At 38.7% G+C, this 23,080-nt stretch overlaps 1 protein-coding gene across 1 annotated transcript; it reads right to left on the bottom strand.

Moving 5' to 3' along the window:
* Positions 1-474: 474 nt before the first annotated feature.
* Positions 475-21,489, bottom strand: LOC128266538 (mpv17-like protein). Its single transcript, XM_053003123.1, has 4 exons — positions 21,356-21,489; positions 4,060-4,285; positions 3,780-3,987; positions 475-915 (listed from the first exon to the last, which is right to left on the bottom strand). The coding sequence occupies exons 2-4, from the start codon at positions 4,209-4,211 to the stop codon at positions 694-696; spliced, it is 582 nt and encodes a 193-aa protein (XP_052859083.1). The 5' UTR covers positions 4,212-4,285; positions 21,356-21,489; the 3' UTR covers positions 475-693.
* Positions 21,490-23,080: the final 1,591 nt, after the last annotated feature.

Below are 23,080 nucleotides of genomic sequence, written 5' to 3'. Positions count from 1 at the left end.
TTATGCATTCAGTTCTCGCATTCAGCACGACCACTTAGCGGTTCCACTTCAACGAGCCCACAGATACACAAATATATATATATATATATATAAATATATATATATATAATATGCATAGTTGTTACCCATGCAATTTAATGGAACGTTATTCCCCGTGGCCAAAAGAAGAACACAAATAAAAAATATTAGTTCTGATTAATGCTGATGCAGGTCGACTGAAGAAAAATTTTTGTGTCACTGTTTGTTTGCCAGGCCAAAGACTTTCATCAGTGGGCTTTGAAATATTTAATATTAGACTCATTGTACCGGATTTGCTTAAGCCGAGGCTTAAGTTGAATATAGTTCATACCTATGCAATAAATCTAAGCTAAAAATGGTCATTGGGACATGTCCTTGTAGATCTGTTTAGGTTGTCGGCCTGAGCCGTCCTCCCATTATTATTTGAACTCTCGTGAGATTATAAAACAAACTGACGACAACGCACAAATTCTATTTATTTCTAAAAAAACAACAACTACGAACTTATCACAACTTATTTATCAGCCAAAATTAATGGGCGTTCATATATTTATACAATGCTTACGGCCCACAAAAATATATAAAAAAGAAACGACAAGTCATTAACTCTGGCGAAGGGGTTTGTCTCTGGTGCAATCACATTAATTGGTAGCTGGCTGCGGATTCGAATCGGATTCACATCTCCAGGAAGTGGATGTCCATGGCGTGGTGGTCCACATCCACGTGGGGATGCAGCTGGAGGAACTTGACGTAGGCCAGGAAGGTGGTCCAACACATGCTGAAGAAGGAGGTGAATATGACCTGGTTCCGCGCCGGCACGAAGGCGAAGTTCACCGTCTGCACGCAGGGCCAATAAATAACGCCCACCTTGTAGGCGTCCAGGAATTTATCGCTGACCTGGGAACGAGAATGGAGATCGGGGAGTGAGTGTAGTGACATAATTCTCCCGGCAGCGGGGGAGGTGGAAAATGCCAGCGCGGAAAATTGTAATTAAGTGCCGGCTGGCCAGTGGAGGTGGGAGCCTTTTAAAATTTTATTTATTGCCTGCTTTCGCCTCCCCATTTTCTGGGGCGCTAGACTGGGCGTGGCATTTTGTTAATTTTGTTAATTAAATAGCAACGCAGGGCAGCAAAAATGATCGGGTATGTCCAAACTGCGTTTGATTGTGTGTGTGCCACGATTCCAATGTGAAAAGTCACACCATTGATTGGCCACCTTTGTGTACACAATTTTCTACCTGCATGAACATTCTAGTTAAATACTTTCCAAATAACGGCTAATAAGGTTGGAGTTATTCATATTAGGGAGCCGATTTACAATTTATTCTATTATACGCCTAATACTTATTTTTTTGGCAAAGTATTTGTTAGTTACTTCCTTGGATTCTCTTCTTTTACTAGATCATGTTTTTAAAAACTGTTGAACTTAAAAAAGTGGTAATTGTTAGCCAAATATGAGGGTCAAATTAATGACCTGAAAAAATATATTTAATTAGAAAATTTTAAACATTTCCTATTGGAAGAAAACAACGAGAATTATTTGTTTAATACGCATTTTAAGCAATCTAAGTTCGGTTCAATCAAAATGTTTTGAATGTCATCCCCAACCTGGCTAGTTAAAGTTTTTAAATTAAAGAAATCTTAAGCTTTTAGTTTTGCATTTGTAGTCCGGTAGCTTACCAAAATAAATGATAAGCTTTAGTTTGCATTAGACTTGCTTTCGCTTAGGCACATTCAGCTGAGGATCAATAGCCCAACGTCTCCATCTGCCTCGCACATAACTCTTTTAAGGCCAAAACCTGAGTTGATCGCATCGCTCAAACAAGTCAGGCCATAGATCTTCGGGGAACGCATGCAAAGCAAATGAGACGACGCACGTTCGACACAAATATATGGTAAAACATTTACATTTATCAAGATAAATGGTTTCTAATGATATGGAATGGAAGTCAGCCATGGAACCCGAACTCGGCCCTGGAGCAAAGTGCCTCAAAGTGTCTCGAAGTATGGCCGCAGAGCCAACAAATCAATGCTGACAACTCGGAACGGAGGACCAGACGCAGAAATTGGGAATGGATGGAGGTAGCAGGCAGACAGGTGATATTTATGCATGCTTACATTACGGCCTCAGATACAGATGCAGATTCATAGACACAGACATAAAGATAGAGATACTGCAGCGGCGACTGTCTAAATGTGTCGTGAGAAATTGAAATTCCGAAATCAATACCAACACACCAAAATGGGTGCAAGAGCCGATAAAAATTAGATACCCCATTTGCAGGTAAAAACTATATGAAACTGGCCACAAAGTAAAATGTAAAAAATATTACCTAAAGTGTAACATAAATTAAATGAAAAGTAAGAAATAAAAAACTTTGAGAAGTCAAAGCTTATTACCCTTGCAGTTATAATAAAAAATGATTTGTGATTGGCATAATTTTTTAATTGGCTTACACACATTAACATAAAAAATGAAATCTGGTCATATGATTTGAATTAAACTTACGACGAGGCTCAAAAAAAGTATAAATAAACAAGAAAGGAAGCAAACTTCGGCAAGCCGAAGTTCATATACCCTTGCAGCTATTTCAAAAACTAAATACTCTTGAAAACGTTAAAATTTTGCGTGTATGCTTAAAAACATTAAAGCTATTATGATTTGCAGCTTAATTTTGATAGTTCCTATGGCAGCTTACCGATTGTTCCTATGGGAGCTATATGCTATAGTCGTCCGAATTTGTTGAAATTTAAACCGTAATTCTGAAATATTTAACCATTACTATATCTCGAAGAACTAAAAAAAAATTAAAAAACACCAAAATTATAATTTTTTTTTATTTATTTTTCCAATTGTTCCTATGGGAGCTATATGCTATAGTCGTCCGATTTTGATGAAATTTAAACCGTAATTCTGAAATATTTAACTATTACTATATCTCGAAGAACTAAAAAAAAAAAATAAAAAAACAGCAAAGTTATAATTTTTTTTATTTATTTTTTATGATTGTTCCTATGGGAGCTATATGCTATAGTCGTCCGATCCGGCTCGCTCCGACTTATATACTACCTGCAATAGAAAGACAACTTTTGGGAAAGTTTCATGCAGATAGCTTTAAAACTGAGAGACTAGTTTGCATATAAACGGACGGACAGACGGACAGACGGACGGACAGACGGACATGGCTAGATCGACTCTACTAGTGATGCTGATCAAGAATATATATACTTTATAGGGTCGGAAACGTCTCCTTCACTGCGTTGCAAACTTCTGACTGAAATTATAATACCCTCTGCAAGGGTTTAAAAAATTTGGGCAGCCAAAATAAAGTGCGGTATATTCAAAATTTTTTCAATCAAAGTGAAAATTGACTATGCAATCAGATCAGTTTTCCAACTTGATATGTCGCGCATAAAAGCTGACGATCGGGAATGTTTCAGGTTCAAGCTTTTAAAAAAAGCCAGTTAATCGCATTGAAACAGGAAGACGGACAGACGGATCATAAAAAACGTGATTTACCAGAGGTAGGCCTATTCTTAAGACCTATCTGCTCAGCAGTGAGATTTACATTACGAGTAACGGATGCTAAGACTTAGAAAAATAAAACAGCAATTACAAAATGCGATGGAACAAATGTCATCTCCTTAAAACTTATTAATATTCAAAATGTCAATACGATACATAAAGTGTTACTGCTCAAGGAAATGATGCTCTGTGAAAGGGAAATTCGATATTCGAAGATGAAGGTATAATGACTCTACCTCCCGTCTGGCCTCTGCGTACGAGTTGCCCTCCATCAAGGTCATGAAGAAGAGAAACGAGCTGATGGCCATCGGATCGTACGCGGTCTGTTCGGTGATCGCCTTGCAGAACGATGACTTAATATCGGTGCGCGGCCACATAACGCCCGCCAATCTGATCCACACATATATGGTCGGCCCCATGAAAAAGAAACCGAATAAACTGAACCTGCAATGGAATCAACAAACCACATCGTGGCCAATTAGCAGTCGAATCGGGCCAAGATCCATGGGACGTCACCTGAGACACTTCATCCAGTCGTACGTTCGGAATGTCTTCTTCTCGATCACAGTCTGTTCGATGAGTGATCCGCAGGGCCAGAGGGTGCCATATGATATCATGCCGCGGATGATTTTGTATTTATTTGTAAAATTGACGAAATTACGAAACATTTTCGACGCTCTCGTGTGATAATCGTCCCAAAAGTCAGTGCTAGTTCCAGTTCCTCAAAAGTGCTATTAACACGCTGAAAGAGAAATTGTTTTTCGGTCAATATGATGCGGCTTACATGGCTGTGTTCGTTTGGGTTATCTTTATTTCCGTGCGATATATGCCATCGCAGTGCCACATATTGTCTGGGCGGATTTCCTTTTGCTAAGTCTCGGTAAACCATATATTTTATTTTATCCAGGCATGGATTTTAAAAGTTACTCATGTGCAAGATATCATAATTTATTGTTACTATTGTTGTTTTACCTTAGCAGTCTAATAAGAAAAATTCTATATCTCCCATATATTGAAATTTTTAAATTATAAAAAAGTCTCAATGATATACTAGACTTCTTGAGATCTCGGCACTCTTACTTACAACAGGACAAATATGTCTTTATAATAAATAAATAAGGGAAGCACTTTAAAAAAGTTTATTTCAAAAGTTCATATTCAAGACTGCTTCCAATAAAGTAGTCTTTAAGATTATTTTTGCAATCCTTTAAAGAAATACGTCCTATAGTGATTAACCCACTTAAACGGAATTTCCTTTCCCAGTGCCAAGAGTAAACCTCTAGCCAATTGCGAATAAATGCCAACCGTGGAAACAATTCCACAGCTGACCCTTTTTGTACCCTCCTCTTAGCTGATGGATGGTTGGATGGCTAAAAGGTGGGTCGGTTGTGAATAGAAGAGGGGTGGTGCCCACCATCCAGTAACACATGTCAAGTATTATTATCGGGGAGCAAACTACAAACGAAATACAAACATAAATTTAATTGCCAAGAATGTTTCTAGCTAAACAAATGTCGAAATAATGTTGAGCCACGGCCAAAGATTTATCATATTCACTCGACTGTCATAAAAAGCAATTAGGCCCGGGCGAAAGATACAAGCCCGGCAGTCCCAAAATGTAATAAAAAATAACAAAATATACCAAAGGGGCGCAAGAGAAAGAAGAAAGAAACGATGTGTGATTTGAAGTTGTTTCTGGTTTTCAGTTTCGCTTAATGAGTGTGTGGCACAGAAAGTCGCTCCGAGGGAAGCGATTAAAGATCCACATCTAATGCGGCCCATCGGGGTTGCTTTTGTAGCTGCTCGTGCTGCACCAAAAAAAATATTTCTCGCTAGGCAATCAACTCAAAAAGTGAACGCTGTGGTAAGCGGCCACTGGCAATGTGCAAGTAAAGGAAAAACAATTTTTAAAATATTTAAGTTTCTTCTATCGTTCACACTTGGTTCAATTAATATATAACCATATTTACAATTGTATACAGTAATTTTGTTGTTAAACTTAAAACAAGGACCAAATTTTCTTAAAATAAACTTATATTACAGATGAGAAGGATGCTATTTCCACTCAGTTTTTTGATTAACTGGGTTGGTTAAGGGAATGGCCAAATCGTAAAATATTTTCGCACTCCTGCTCTGCTCTTTTTTAAGAGCAGGCTTGAGAAATTCTTTTTTTGAAATGCTATTTATTAGAGTTATGATGTTAATTGGATTTTTCATATTTATTTCTATAGATAGAGTATCAAGTTTTGTAATTAATTAGTTATATTTATCTTCTCCAAATTATAATTTAATATAAAAGGTATTTTATTTAAAATTAAACCAACATTTTTTACAGTGTACCTCTGCTTTTGTAATTAGTATGCCCGCACACACGCCAAGCCCTTCGAAATAGAAGCGGAAGCGGAGAGTCCCGGCGAACAGTTGGCCCTTTGGAACGGGCAGGCTCACTTTGAAGGGCACTCGTCAGCAGAAACATAAAGAAGGAACGATACGATCCACGTTCCGTCCCGAAAACAAGAGACCTGGCGATTTGGGCTGGTGTGAAAAGACCGCCTCATGGCAACTGGCCCTTGTTGTTGCCGTCTGTTGCATATTTTCACAAGTAATTAACATGTACACGACGTTGTCCTTGTTCGGACTCGGAGCCAGGGTTCCGAGGTTCAGATGGAGAGTGTGTGCCAGCAGCAACTGTCCAAACAGGCTGGGCTGTTGTTGTTTACCAGCGATGCAGTAACAAAACGCTGCCTCCACATTAATTTGCATTATTTTCACATTTAAATTTAAAATGAGTGCAGCCTGCTGAAGTTGCACTTTGCCGGTAAAGACGCCAGGTTGGACCTGGCTAGAGCACGACAACTAATAATAAAGGTAGTGGGTAATACGATTTTGAAAATTCATACTCCAAAGGTTTTCAATGGCCACCGCCGGCTATTGTCTTAATTGAACCCAATCAGGGCTTAGAATTAATTTGCTTCCTATTAAATTGCATACACAAATTGGCTAATCTGGAACGTAAGAAGGGAATAATGGAGTTTGATTGGAATGTTTAAATTGCAAATTATAGATTTGCAATGTATAAATTGAATATTCAAATTGCGATTAAAATTACTTAAATGGGTACTTTAAAATATTTAATTTGCCTCACAAATTGCTCAGAACGGCACCTAATCGTAATTCATTAATTCCGAACATTATTAATATCTTTATTTATAAAAATTAAATAGTTATCTAACAAAATATTTTGTTATATAGAAATATTATATAATTTAATGGCATGTAATTGAAAAAATGTAAAATGTAAAACGGAATGTTAAATACTAATTCAAAACCTATTGTTATTTAATCTATTTTTACCTTGTTAATCGTAATTAATTTGTACACTTTAAAAAAACTGTTATATGTATTTTTAAGCGGGTCTTAAAAAAGGGAAGTTTATATATAAAATACATAAAATGTACTTAGTTTATGAGCGAAAAACCTTTTTTTTTGGCGATGGGGCTGCCCCCATTAGGTCCATTTAGTTCGCAGTTGATGATAAATTTTGCAATGTGGCCCCCGGCGAATGTGCAATAAAATGCTCCCCATGCTGCACCCAGCAACAAACATTGCAACATAAATTAAAACGCAAAATGTTTATTTACGTTGCGGCCGGAGGAGGGAAATCAGGAGAAAGGGGGATAACTTGCCGGCTGTTTCCTGCGCAACATTTGCATTTTGACGCCGTTTTACGCATGATGTGAAGAGCTCCGGCCAACCCGTCTTATCAGCCAAAAGAAATCAAACAGCCCCAGAAGTCGGACGAGTTGGGGCTCGCAGATGCGGAGGAGATCCACTGCCCGCAGCATCTTGCAACATTTTGTTTTAATTTCGCACTCTTGAAAAGTGGCAGCCGCCACTCGAACGGGCTTTTGATGTTGGTGTTGGCCAAGTGAATTGTCTCGGTGCCACAGAGGCAGGGAATGGAATGAAATGGAGCTGAGACGGAGACGAAGATGGAGACCGAGAATGGAGCCAGCTGTTGGTCGATCTCACCTAGGGAATGGCAGCCATCTCCCCTAACCCTTACTCAGCTGAACATCTTCTCTGGAATACTCTAACATAGGTGGTTCTTAATGATGAACAGTGTCCCAAGCAAGTGTAAAGTGTAATTGATTTTATAAATTGATTTTTTAAATTTTACGTGGGAAGCGGCTGTTAATGAAAATATATTTTCCAAAATAATGTTTCCCATTAAAACATTTTGCCATTAAAACACAAATCAATTATATACCTTCACAGCGGTGTTATAATTGCAGTAATATGTACATAACGCTTCATCTATGTACATAGTATATATATAGCAGTACCAAACGAGCCGAAGTACTTCTGAATGACTAAATCCTTTAGCTGTCTTACTGGGCAGTGTTCGATAAAGCTGGGAGTGTGTTTAAGCTTTGGTTTTCAAATACGATTTGACGCTTTATGAGAGTAAATGCAAAATGAGTAATATATTTTCACAAAGGCCCTTGCAGCATTCAATACAATTTCTTCCTGAGCGCTTGGTTGGGACTACCTTTTTACTATTAATATATTTTCTCTTTGAACTCCCAATTTCCGTCCAATCGGTTGCTTTATTAAATATGATTATTGTCTTGTCGCACAGCTGAGCTTTCTACTTTTTCGATTGATTTCAATTTCAAATCCCCAGCCAATAAACAGTTTTCACACTTGGTTTTTTCTGGCTGTTAATATCATGGGGGCCCTACATCAAAGAGCATTGCCTAAGAAACGAAGCTAATTGTATCTGTATCTGATTCCCAGTCCGTATCTGTATCCGTATCAATAGCTATATCTGTACTTCGGCTGATAGGTGCGAGTTTTGATTGCACTCGCTTTGTCGAGCACACGGACACAGGGGCGTTTTATTTGATTTCAAATTTTCTGGCTCTCCCTACTTCATCGTTCTTCTGAATTTTGTTTATTGAACTTTGGCTGACTGATTGTCGGGGATCGGGGAGTTATGAGTGTGCTATAGTGTTTTTTGAACATATTGAAACATGTGTATTTGTTGCCGCCTGATGCGGGTTGTTTGTTCTCAGTGCCTTTCCTGCACAATGATTTGATTTATTTGTACACAACTTTATGATATTCACATGTCTGCATCTGACGGGGGCGTGGTAGGGCGATAAGGGGTTGGGGTGTGGCAAAAGCAGCACATGCACTCTAAGCCATAACTGTAAATAAATACTTTGCTTAGCGATTGCGTTTGATACTTCCCCCTTTTCGTTTTGATTGCGGGGGGTTAGTTATGAGATTTTCGTCTGCAGGGGGCTTACATTTTTAGAGCGGAAATGTAGAATATACTGATATGTTACCTCCATGGATAAACGGCAAAACTCTATTATTAAAGCTTTTAAGCATTAGCACTTTTTCTTGTTTCGTTAGAAAACTTAATTGAAAGCCAAAATTATTGTAATTATTCATGCTCTGTTAAATGTTTTTTCTTTAAATTTGTATCTATCCATTATATCATATCGGTTTCGGTGCATACACACCATCTAGTTACTGGGCAGGGATTACTCTTCTTTCATTTTATGCCACCATGCGACTTTTAATGACAAAAATAATTGAAGGCAGTGATGGGCGGTAGTTCCATCCTGCTTATCATTATTATTTTGTTCAAGCTTCTTGGCCAGACAACTTCCTTTGCCTCGCGCTTTACAAGCGTTTCGTAAACTCCCGTAATTACCCTTCATTTGGGTTGGGCGCCATTAGCTGCCCGACCCCGATTCAGATCCCAATCCCAGACCCAGTCACGGACCGAACCCAATCAAGTGCAATCATTGAGGAAGCCCTCCTCCCGGTCAGTACTTATCTATTGCTGCTCATCGGCAGTTCTTCGGGGGCTGAACTCCAGTCATTATCAATTCATGTCCCGTCATAATTAATAAGGCTCGGGTGGAATTTGGAGGGGAAAACCAACACGCAAGACGGCAATCAGTTGGCATTGTGTCGGGTCCTCGGATGTGGGATATGGGATATGGGACCTGGTTCTGAGGCCTGGGTCCATGGGTGCGACCTTATCGGGCAACAGCTGCCGTTCCAATAAAGCGGCTGTCCCCCTCCATCGTCCGTAAATTTGGCGATGTTTGGATGTTTGCTCAAGCGCTCCTGTGCCAATTACAGCTTCCTGTTGTGCGAATTTCCTTTGTTCCCCTGTTTCCATTTTTTACACTCAGAAACAGTATTTGGGTTAGTTTTTTAAATTGAATCACCTTTAAAATCAATATATTCGTCAAAAATTGATTTCTATAGCAGGTATTTTAAGGTCTTGGTTCTTTATGTAAGTTAAACTAAATAATTTTAGTACGGTAAAAAAAACACTTTTTTTTAAACACAATTACAATTTTTCTAGTAGTTCTTGGGCCATCTTCTTTTGAGTCAATCTTGTTTTTTAGCCCACCTTCGACCCCTTCCCTTTGGCCAGAATGAAAACATCACACACGCTCAATTTCAAGTGTCGAAATTTCTGACAGCTGAAATAATAGAATGGAAATGGGTGGGTATCTCTTTCTTTCTCTTTTTTAGCCATCCCTCGGGGCCCAAAGGTAACTAAAGTTTCAAAATAAACAACAGCGGCGAACAATTTATGAAATCATTTTCGCATTAAAAATGCTTGGCCGAGGCAAATAAAAAACGAGAAACGTAAAATACAATAACGGACAGCGGCACACATGCTGGCCAAGGAGCGAAAACAATTGCAATTGCAGGCAATTGCTTGATTTTCTCATTTCCAATTTTTTATTGTTTTTCTTGAGTTAGCAGGGGGTTGAATTTTGAAACCCGGCAGAGCGTGACGAGGAACAAGAGAATCCAATTTCGTAGAATTTGATTGTCAACCAAAATAACGAGGAAGCCCATAAAAGTGAGATTGGAAAAGCGGGAAGACTCTTCTATAGTGCCGTCAATTTGGCTATTTTCCAAAGACATCTGGAGATTTTAAAAGAAAACTTTGATTTTTCAACCAAAACAGCTTTGTTTAGCTGGTTATGGCACATTTTAGCTATTTTCAGTTTCCATATTTACCTACTCTTGAAATCCATAATTGGTAGAAATGTTTCCAGGCGGTCCACACTGTGAGTTATTCAGAAAGACAGATAGTTTGAAAGGGCGACAGATTGCCAGGGAAACAATTGAAATTAGAGGCAGCGAACCGCTCGAGTTAATCGGGTTCATAAATACTTGTATTGCCCATCCGACGCACAAGTGTCAATTGCAGCTGACACGACATCGGGGTTCCCAGTTATTAGTTGGCCATCAAACGTGTATGACACTTTAGTTGGCCTTTGTTTCTGTTTCAGTTTCAGTTACGCTCCCTGTCCCTGTCTCCCCTCGCTACCCGTCTCTTTTTACACAGTTTGGTCTGTCAGTTGTGCCAAATTGACGTTTGCTGTTCGCGGCCACCAGGGAGGAAAGTGGAGTGGGCGGGACATGTCACAGTAGAGTGCGAAAAATAATAAGATAAGGAACTGGCATTGAATAAAATCAAAAAAGTGTGCTCGAATTGGGTTTATAAATAAAATAAAAATAAATACCCATTTAAATAAAATATTTTCTAGTTTTTTAGGTTTGAGGCTTAAACAAGTTTGTATTAGCTTTTAAGTTCCCTAGATCCTGGCCAGAAAACAGACGAACAGAAAAACCTAACAATAATTTTCCTATTTAGAGTTTAGACACTTAAATATGATCTGAAATGTAGCGCCTTGAGACTAGCGCACTAATTAGCAAGGATGTATGTAGAATTAAAAATAAAAGAAAATAAAATAATACAAAATAAAAATGCAGACATGGCTTTATAAACTCGTCTGACGATACAGACCAAATTGATGCCTATGGTAAGGGGTAACAAATTAGAAGTGAAATTAACTTCAACAAGCTAATGCCAAAATACGCACCCCTGCGCTTACACCAAAAAATTGTTTTGTCAAAGCTTATATTTATCCGGAATCTTAGTCAAAACTAACACATTGAAAAATAAATTTTAAATTTAGTAGTTGTACGCTTTCATTCAACAAAGAATTAATTTAAAATTTTAATAATTAACGCGTTTTATATTATTTAACAATATTTAATTTGTATTTATTGATTATTAATTATTTTTAATTCACAAATGTGTTTTATAATACCGCAAATAAAGAGGCTGAATCCTAATATAAAATTGACTTTTAAATCCAAGTAAATTAAACGGCACATTTTTTTCCATTTACATTTTATCCTCATCTCGGTTGGCGATAAAGGATAAGGCTAAGTAATGCCCCATTCAACTTTGAGACAAATTCCTTTGAGATTGCAGTCCCGGGAGTTCTGTCAACCGCACTTAGAGATTTGTTGGCACCGCTTCCAGCAGTACCTGTACCCTCCCTCAACTATTCCGGTTCAAGGCACACACTTATCCATCCTTCACTCACACCTATCACCGAAAATTGAAAAGCACCTTCCCTTCCCGGAACGACCATCAACTCACAGCAATCGGTTTAGCGGGACACGGACCCTCGGGTCGAGTGGCTGCGCCTATGTAAGGTGGAAACCCCGTGGGGTTACATTGAACCCTGTAAAAAAGCTGTGCCCAAATTTAGAGCCCGGTTCAGTGGACTTGGCCTGTGTGTATTTGCGTGTGTGTCGTCTAGAAAAAAATACAAATAAATAAATGCCGACACAACTGTCAATTATGGTCGTAGTGCTCGTGGGATCGACTCTGACTGAGGCCATACATCCACATCCACATCCACATCCACGTCCACAACAGCAACAATAGATAGATGCGAGTATGTAGATATTTTATATAAACAGCAGCAGTTAAATTTGTTGAAGCGGCCCGCTTGGATTTCGATTGATGGCAACGTAGGACGCGGACAGGGACTGGGACACCCATTGACAGAGCCATATGCGGTACACAAACTAAGTCGGCATACTGAGCGAAAATTATGCTAAGTCTAGACGGTTACTTTAGTATTGGAAAGTAGAAAAAGCTTGTCTTGTTCTGTGTTCTGTAACCCATAGAATAATTTTTAAAAACGAAACAAATTTTGTTTCTCATTTTCATTGCTGAGACTTCCAAATATAATTCGCTCAAAGTTGAGCCATTACACTTCGTAGTTGAATCATTTACTTCATACTTTAAATACGCCCCCTTTTGGTAGCACATGTAGCTCAAGAGGTAATACAAAGATATTATGCTTTGTTTTTGAATTCATAGTTTTTCTGCACAGTGTATGTACATACGAAAATGTGGAATGCAACGTCAAAGTCATTTGTCACGCGCCGGGAACGACAACAACCACGGGCGATGTCAATGAGCGAACAATGAACCAGGCGGGCAAACAAACCACCCCCTCTGCCCTGCTGAACCCCCCTCCGCAGCCCCTGGTCCCTGGCCCCTTGCCACTGCACTACCGAGCTGCCGCCGAACCTGAACCGCACAAAAATAAAAATTGAGCACACACTAAATCAACAATTACAAGATAAGCGAACGGCCAACGGCGAGCCCAATACACTACGAGTATCGAAAAGTTCGAACCCATCTGCGTTTCAAATGTCAGGCGAGCAAAGGCTCTACACACTTCCGCAATTATTTACAATGTCCCATTAAGTGCAACGCTCTTTGCTCTGTGCCTGCCTCATTTAAGTCTGTCACCAAACTAACGCAGCTCAGAAAATTAGTCGGACAAAGAAAAGGAAGGGTGCAGCCAGTTTTGAGCACCGAACCCCGAAACCTCCAGATCGCGCGCCTCTAGCCAAATCCCAAGCAGTGACGTAGGCAGGGTTTTTTGAAAAGGGGACTTAAAATAAAAATCCTGTCAACCTAACCCAAAATGTAGGACAATCCATTGGAGTTGTATTTATAAGTGACCTCATGTTAGTTTTTTCATATTTTTCAAATTTTTAGATGATGAATCTGATTTAACTGTGAATGCCCACTACATACGCCCCTGCGCCCAGTGAACCAACCATCCATCCATGAGCCAACTCCAGGCAGTTTGTAATTTCATGCACTTAAACTCGCATTATGCTCCTCCCTCCCTGAATTATTTTTTGCTGCGTTCTGTTAATTCGGTTGTTTGTCTGATTTTCTTTTTTCCCATTTGGGGTTATTGTTTTTTCCAGCCTCGTGTCTTTTTTGGTACGTCATCGTTTCCTTGTTTCGTTTTGATCTCTCGTCTGGAAACCTTAGCCGCTGGTCGGGTTTGTATTTATATATTTTTTATACCCCTGTGCAATTTGAGGTGTAGTCATTACCCGGGATCTGGGCAAAGGGGAGTGGCTGACCGACTGCGTGCCGTGTTCGTAATTACACTGATGGCGCGCAGAGTTCGGACTTTGTCTGCTGGGTCGCTTAAATTATAAGTATGGCCATACGGTGCATTTACGGGCTTTCCGATCCCCGTTTCCGTTCCTCCTCGACTGCGTTTCAAGTTCGTTATGTGGGGCATTTAGTTGAGGGTCACTTACTATTGCTAACTGCTTATCAATCAGGCAGCTCAAGGGTCTTTAAAATGCGCTTCTAATGAGGCGAATCTGGCGGTCTGAAGTTGATGATTACAAAATATAAAAAATGCTCAAATGATATTCGGAAAAACTACTGATGAATGTGACGAGCTTAACATTCTTCAACGTATTTTGAGCTGGGTAAATATTTGTAAGCAAATTTGAACTCAACTACTTAAATATATTGTTATACCAAAAATAATTATTTAGCTGGCTTGACCAAATAATTATGAATTTTAGAAAAGGTCGTTCTTTATATAGTATGCGTTTTAATGACATTTCCATTTCTTATTCTTACGAAAAACGTCAGTAGAAGAAAAATAAGAAGAATGAGGGTCTGTAACCTTTTATACAGCTCATATATTTTAAAAGTTTAATACAAATTAGAAAATAAATTAAAACCGCTCGATCACCCGAAATCTCGGTTTTCACAGATACACTTTGATGACTTCCGGGACCACATATTTTCGCTGCCACATTTTCCGCTACCCTAAAATAACCGCTTGAGGTGACGGTGACCTATTTCTGTGGTACAGTGCCTGCCATTTAGCATTCACCATTTGCCATTCAGCATTGTGCCAGCTTAGCCTCATTTCGAAGGCAAATGCTAAAGAATTACATTAAACCCCGAGTGGCAAGCCGAAATGCAAACGCAAAATCAAAGAAAAGAAAATTAACATGAAGTGAATTTCGAAGAGGGAGGGGACGGAAAGGGACCATTCGTGAGGGGGGAAAATGCCGGGGGCGATGTGAAATTTTGGCAAAGAGTCGGGCACGTGCTTATAGCGCAGAAATTTGGAAACTTTTGCATTTCCTCAGAGACCCAAAGAGACAGCTAGACGACATGGACGTGACGGACCCAGACCGACTTGCGGACTAAACGACGGACGACAGACAATCGGTCGACGTAATCATGAGGCAATTTCTTTGGGGTCCGGCTGGCAACTGCATTTCGCAGTCAGCATTTTCGGCGAGCCAACCCATCTTCAGTCAACTCACCTCCCGAATTAACCCCGAGCTGTTCTGGGACAGCTGATTTGGAGTGTTTTTCCGGTGACCCACTAGAGAAGCTTCAACCAACTTGGGCTGCATAAATACCAATATTTTCTTGGGCCTTTTCTCTGGCCAATAAATCATGTGGCCCATTGTGTCTCCTCTTTTCTTAGCGTTTCGTATCGTTTTTATGCCCTCAGTTCCGATTCGTTGGTTTGGCATACGCAATTTAAATAAAAAATTAGCGCATATTTTGCGTTTTCCTTTCCAAGTGACCAAATTCCATACAAAATCGTACATATGCACAGGAAAAATACAGTCGGTAGTTCTTCACATGCTAAATATAATTTTTCAATGACTAAACTTTTATTTGTTTTTTAATATTTTTTATTTTGTTTATCTGAGATACTTTCATTTCGTAAGAAAAGTGTTTTCAAAGATAACATTTTATGCCACTAATGCACATTAGACACATTTGTAATGTTTAATGTGTGACCTATTTTTTCTCTGTGCATATTGCGAACCCCCATGTGATGTGTAGATTCATTCAATTTATTACTTGGCATATTTTTTGCCGCTGCTTTGTTTTTGCTGCTGCCTCAAATAAATAATGCCTGGAGCTGTGCAAGCGGTCGATTAATATAAATCAACGCCTGACGGTGTCGTCGTCCAAGGGAAGTTTCGAGGGGGGTGGAGCGGTTCGGTGGAAATGGGTGCCTTGCCTGCCGACTTTTCCTTTGTGGCTTTAATGAAAGTAATTTATTAAGTAATTTCTAAGCTTTTAGTCGTGACGCTTGCTGTTGAGAGTTTAATTAATTGGTTTTCATATTAAACGACCAGACCAGACCTCAATGAATTATGTATGAGAAGGTAAGTAGCAATCGATATTGAGATTGCGATTGAATATTGCACAACATCGGGCGGCAACAGAAAAACCCCTTTGCTATGCCCTTCATGCATGATTCACGGATCCAAAACGGAAACAGCAATTAACCGTGAAATGGATCTATTGGATTTAATAATCATTCCGCAATAATTAATTCCGAGTATTATTTGAGCCTCCATTTCAAATGCAGATGAGGGCTACACGTTCTTAATAACCCAGAGGGGAACTTTTGAATGTTTCCAAGAAATTCAGTCAGCTGATTAAGAATGATCCCAGATTTTATATTAAAGGGGTTATCTGGTCCAGAGGCCTAAATTTATGGCATATTTTCAAGTTAGATAAAAAATAAATGAAAAACATTTTTAATATACAGATTTTTTTTATGGTTTTAATTGACAATTTAAGAAAAAAAAATAAGAAATTACTAAAATAAAAAAACTCAATATTTGCCGATATACAGGCCTGTAAAGTGGGGTCTTCGAAAAAATCGCTGCGTCCTGGTTGACATAATTTCAACCATTATAGAGATCGGAACAAAAAAATTTTTAATTCTTCATTAGTAAAGATAATAATTTAAGTTAACAAAACGTCTTCGACTTGAAAACTAAACCAATTTGTTCGACATAACTCTATCAACAATAACTAGTTTTTCGTTGTTAATCAACAATTTTATTTAAAATTTTTTTTTTTTCGAAGGTAGTTTAGTGGGAAAAATTATTCGAAGATTTATTTAAAAAAACTCTCACAAACCGTATGATAAAAAAAAGACCCAGCAGCTTACACAAAAAAATATATAAGCTAAATTTAAAATAAAACAATAAAGGAAGCAAAATTGTGAAATTAAAGTATATATACCCTTGCAGTCAAAAAAAATTGTTAGTTCTCGGAGATTTAAAAAAAACTTTATTAATATGATTTGGAAAACGTAAACATAAACTATATCTTGAGATATACGCATGTATCTGAAAGAACTAGGTACTTAAACTATCGAACAATTAATAAAAAGCTGAAACAGTATTTGTGAAATCATAAAAATAATTCTTATCTCGCAGTATCTTCTTGTGAGTTTAATAACAACGAAGTTATATTTTCTTTTCGGTTAATGTTTTCCCAATGACTGTCATATTTTCGGCATTTAATATTATCGGACAGTAGATGAACAACAAATAAAACCGCATGTTACCACTAGGAGCTTATCACATTATTATCTTATTTTCCTGACTTTGCAGGTCAAAAGACCTGAATAAAGCTCATTCTTTTTTAGAAACTAGAACTTCAATTGAAATATATCAGAGCTTAAAAATTTAAAATTGGATTGAATTGATCCAGAGGCTTTTAATCGAATTTGTCTTGAGAACTGAAAGCTGTATCGTTTAAGCCAGCTCTGTGCTGGTTTTAAGGTATTAGGGCAAAATCGATGCGAGTATTGTCGTCATGGCAATTGCGACAATCTTGGCAGGGTCTATTCCCGATGAGGGTAAGAGGAATCATTTCTTCTTTGTGCAAGATTCATTTGTATCTTTTAGTGCGGCGAGTGCAACTGCAGCGGATGTGCGAGCACGAAACGTGCTTTCCGAATGCCCAAAACCAAAGCAAGCCCAGACGAGCAGACAATGAAAATAAAGCCAAGAGAGCGACGAGAAGAAAAGCACAGGCAGAAAAACTGCAACCGAAAATAAATAAAAATGTTTCAAAGAAAACTGTCAAGATTTGCATTTATCGTCGTTGGCGTCGTGGGCCAAGAAAATGCACATGCGATAAAAGTTGTTGCCATGGCTTTGCTATTGCAATGTCTGGCTTCTGGTATCTGGTGTTCGGTATCTGGTGTCTTGTGGATACGGGTATCTGTATCTGTAGTTGGCCATAGATAGCTTAGTTGGCGTTTGCTTAATTTGCATATCGCATTGGAGCGGCGTCTCAGCAGAAAAATATTTGAGAATTTGCACTTTAATTGCACCTAAATCACCATCAGTTCGGACAACAATAATTGACTCTGCAGATACAGTCTGATTGGTCTGGGGTCGCTTGCTCTCATTATGCATTTGTTTCCTATTAATTTAATTAGTCGGCATTTTGCGGTTGTGCAATCCGCTTGGTATTTGCATTTCCCGTTTCCCTAAAAAAGCCCACGGCATGGTAGCCTCACCCCAGCTCAAAAGCATCGAGATTAAATAGAAATGTTTTATTTCTCTCGGTTTCACCGAATTCCCCCCTAAATTACCGATGTTGCAATACAAATACGGGTTTTATTTTGTGTTTGGTTTTCCGTCGGCTTTGTGTGGAATATGCCATATGCTAAATAAATTAAAATTTGAGTTTTATTCGCCCCGAAATACCTTTTGAGCTAGACTTAATGTGGTCATATTAAATAAAATTGTTGCATTGTCTGCCGCAAACCGCACACAAACTTAAATCAATACAAAAATTTAATGGTCTTTTGCTCATAATTTAATTATATCTCGTACAATCGTCAATACATTTAAATGCTTTATAAAGCCAATGAACAATAAATTAGTGAGTTTTCCATAAACTAATTGCAAATATCAAATAAAAGTGAACAACATTGTTTCTTAATTTTCCATCCTTTAGTTGTGCGAAAACTTAAAATGAAATTTATAATTCCGTTGGGAAAATGTAAACTAATTGACTTAAAGTCTGTCAGTCGTTTTATATTTTTCGGAAAAAGCCTGAAGTTAAGCGTTTAGTAAGTCTTGCGTGACGACTGATAACTTTCCAAATATATGGTAAATTATACAGACAGCAGCCCGCAGAAAGAGTGGAATTCCAATTGCGTTCAATCGTAATCGTGAATTTCTGGCAAAATCGAATGCGCAGATACCACCTCCCAATTCTATACCCAAAACCCCTCAATTTATTCGGTTTACAATTCAATTTAAATGTAATTTCCGTTTTTGCTAAATTGCAAATGCCAACACATGCAAATAGAGCGAAAGAGACGGATGGCGAGTGGGAAGAGAGACAGACTCATTCAACTGTCGCATTCCTAAACGCAGTGCCACGCCCACTCACGCACACACACACTCCCTCACCGGGGGCTGTAAAACACATGTAAATGATAGTGCACGTCATAATATTTCATTTGGCACACGGTTGAAAATCGTTTTACACTTTTGGCATAAATTGACGAAATAAATCATGTTTGCGACGCGTGATTGGCAAACAAAACAGAAAGGCAGTTTGGCGGTCCTTCGGTCACGAGTGGCACATGTGGGGTTAAGGGGTGACGGAAAAATGAGCAAGAGAAATTATCACAGAACGGCAAATGCTGCGAATACTTTTGCCGTAGAATTTAATTTATTGTGAACTTATGTCATAGGACAACAAGTATACGTTAATGTTAATAATGCTATTTTTTAATTCAAAATGTAGGCAAAAATCATTTTATGTCACAGAATGCAAATTTTTAAAATGAATTTTCGGTATTGCACAGTTTTGTAAGATTAATAAATTGTATACCAATAAAAATGTTTTCTGTTTCAAAAATTTTTATAATTCTAAAAATTTTTTAATGGAAGTTATAAAATACATAAAAAGTTTTTTTAGTCTTTTAGTTTTTTTCTCTAATTCATCAGCATCAAAGGTATGCTGGCAAAGAAAACAAGTCATTGCTTGCTTTTAATTACATTATATTTGGCCGTTCAACGTGGCGTATGAGCAATATTTCGATGCACTCATATAAGCGCGCACACACGGTCGAATTTCAGCGATTTGTGTTTTAAATGCGAAATTCATCTCCGTTGTTGCACAAAGAAAGCAACAACTTGGTGTAATATTTATTTTACAATTTAATTATGGCGGGAATGCCTTTGACATTTTCTTTTCCTTTTTCTTCATTTACCGGCTGTTTACGGTTGTTGGCGGGATTTATCGGCGTCCGGGTGTTTGGCCAATAAGACAAACAGACGAAAAAGGCCACGCCGACTTTGAATGATTGAATTGCGGCCTGCGTCAATTCTTTTTACGTGTGTGTTTTTCAATTTGCCATCACAAAAATCAGCAAATTGCATTTCGATTGTGATTCGGGATTGATGAATAGCCAGAAACGACTGTCGCGAATTGAATCCAAGGGGGGGGGCCAATTATTTTGAGCGACTCGATTGAATTTCTAATGACTCGAAGGGGTATTAAATGCGCATTAAGTGGAGTCACATCGCCAAATGCTTGCCCATGGGGCACACTCACTTATCGATGTTCAACTAACCACATTAGCCTAATGATTTCGCCGAGTTTCCCACTCCCAGCCACAGTTCCATTTCCATTCCCAGTTCGGGTCCAAGTCGAAGTCCCCATCATCATCATCATCATTGTCACCACTTAAATGCAGGCTTCATTTGCTTAATTGCATGGCAAATGTTGCCGTGATTAATGTGACAGGGATTGGGTATGGAACTTGGCCGGGGACAAGCACTGTTGCCTACGCACAAACACTCCAAAGACTCTCAAAAAGCGGCAAAAGGTGAAAAAAGGAAGGGAAGCAATCAACATAAACCTGTTTATTATCAATGCTGTCGGCTTTTGCCTGAATTCGGCTGGAAAACTGAAAAGACCGCTCGTAGGCATGGTAATAATTTTAGACGAAGATTTACTCTCGCTTTTACACTAGCAATAAATATGGCAAAATCGCGCTTGAATTAAACAAAAACCGGTATTGACAACAGTTTTTGCTACATTATTACATTGTTACATTGTTTTGATTTTGAATATATTCCTGTTTTCAATGTGACCAAAGACTATAAGCTGTTTGTGATAAAATAACTGCCATTAATGTTGCCATAAAACAATGCATGGAATTTACTCATAAGTGAAAATGTATTTAATAACATCAACGTACGTTTTGTTTTTGTTTAGCTGCACTATACTATACCATACTTTCTTGTTTTAGCTAGTGTTTTTTTAAGTGCATCCGTTTGCCTTGGGTGTTAACCGCAAGCAGACCGCCAGCTAGTTATGCCGCATTCATGCCCGCTATGCCCCTGCATTTGTGTGCATTCGCCTTGCCGCAGTTTGCCCCGAGATTAACGGAAGCGAGAATATTCAGTGGGCAACGAATGTGGAGCAAGGCTTCTCTACGGCGATGACGATGTGACCCAATTGCGGGGCGAATGACAGTCCGCCATCACATAAAGGCGGGATCGGGGGCACAGAAACCCATCCACACACAAGCACCTTGCCCCTCGATGGGGACGCCAAAGTTGCGATTTCTATTTATAGACGCACTTAACGGGCAAATTACTTCCGACAAATCGCAAATTTGAACTTTAAAAATGCACGGCTATAAATAATCGGCTGGCACTAAGCTATTTGCTATTTGCAATTGCGATTCGCACTCTCGGGGTCCGAGAAAGGCGCAATTCGAAATTTATGCAGGCTGCCATCGTTTGTCATTACCCGATGATTTCCCCGGAAATTCCTCGCACTCCGATCCTTAGCAGTAATTTTTACGAAAATACCCGCGACGATTCGCGAGGCGTTTGGTTCAGCCAAGGAATAAAAACTAATTGCAATGATTGCAAATTGCCAGATTTCAATGTCAATGGCGGCCAAAAGAGAGTGAGTAGCCCTGGCCAGTAGCCAGTAGCCAGCGTCATTATCATTAGCGAGGCCCGACGGATTTTGCATCTTCTGCATTTGTATCTCTATCTCTCGGCGGAATCCGAATGCATCTCTGCGGTTGCCAATCAATAATTTGCCTGGTGAATGCATCCGCTGGCTGTAATTGTGTTCTGGCCTCTGCCTCGCTTTTTGTGCAATTTTCATTCATTGCATTTGGCAAGCAAATGCCAATAAGTTGGCTTCCACCGCACTGCAGAGAGAGAAACAAATGATATGAACAAAAAATATTGTTATATATCAATTGACAAGAATTATTTATTTGAAGATTACATTTTTTTGCAAAAATATAATTACCAATACAGCATAATATTGATAAATGAACAAAAATGATACTTTGTTTTTTTCCATTTTTTAAAGATATATCAACGGTTGAACGTTGGTAGGAACGATCAAACAATTTAGCGGAAAATTATCATAGCACAACATAACAGTCATAAAAATAGAAATTTTGTTGTTTTAAAGAATATTTAATTTTTGAAATAGCTGCAAGGGAAACTTTTGATTTCTGAAGCTAACTTCTTTCCTTGCTTTTCGTACATATTCTCTATAATAAACATAACTCTTTTGCTTGGGATTTCGTCTAGACCAGTAAAGTATTAGCACTCCTTACTCGTGAGCTAAAGAGGTAAAATTTAAACAATTTTTGGATTTTGCATTGAATTAAGAGTGCTCTTCTAATGCGTTTCTTTCTGTATGTTATGTGAGAGGGGTAAAAAAATTAGTCACTGTATGCGAAATCAGGACTTTATGGTGGCTAACCCTACAATTCTTTGTGTAAGTCGCTCCACAAGAGGTCGCATTGTCTTAGTGAAGGACGAGTTCTCTTTTGTTCTTAGAACGGATTTCACCAAAACTGTTGAAAGGCATTGATGTTCTCATGGACAGACAGATACGCACGCAGACGGACTAGGGTAGATGTAAATAATTACTCTTTAGAGGGTCTGAGACCCTTCATTCTACGAGCAGCATACATGGGCTGTAACAAAATACTTGTTATCTCTAAGTGCATGGTGCATAATATAAAAACAACTTCGGCTGATGATCCATTTCTACGAATTTTTCTATTAATTGCCAGCTCTTGTAGCAGTTATTCTCTGTGTAGAGACCACGGCTTATGGTAGCGGCAGCTTCTATACAGCATTTAATTGCACGTTTTGGCCAGCACAAGAGCCATGACAGCAGCAACATCGGCAACATCAGCAACAGCAACAGCTACGACGGCAGCAGCATCAGCCGCAATGACAATGCCAGACACAAAATAACCAAAGGCAAGTTTTTGTGGTTTCTGCCAGGTCGCTGGTCGCTTTTCAGCTGGCTCGGTTTTGTCTCCTCCTCGGTTCTTCAACTTGGCCAAGTCGGGGCCGTAGAAAATGTCTATATTATACAAAATATTGGTCTGTCATTAAAGCGGAAGAGTGGGGGCCGAAGAGAATGGGTCGTAATGAGTTTGTGGTTAGACTGAATTTGACGCAGAGCATGATGTATAAGTACTCATTTTTA

The sequence above is a fragment of the Drosophila gunungcola genome, chromosome 3R (genome assembly GCF_025200985.1).
Source record: "Drosophila gunungcola strain Sukarami chromosome 3R, Dgunungcola_SK_2, whole genome shotgun sequence".
In the NCBI taxonomy this organism is placed as follows: domain Eukaryota; kingdom Metazoa; phylum Arthropoda; class Insecta; order Diptera; family Drosophilidae; genus Drosophila; species Drosophila gunungcola.
Note: the sequence above shows the minus strand (reverse complement) of the source record. Positions and strands in the feature narration are given on the sequence as shown.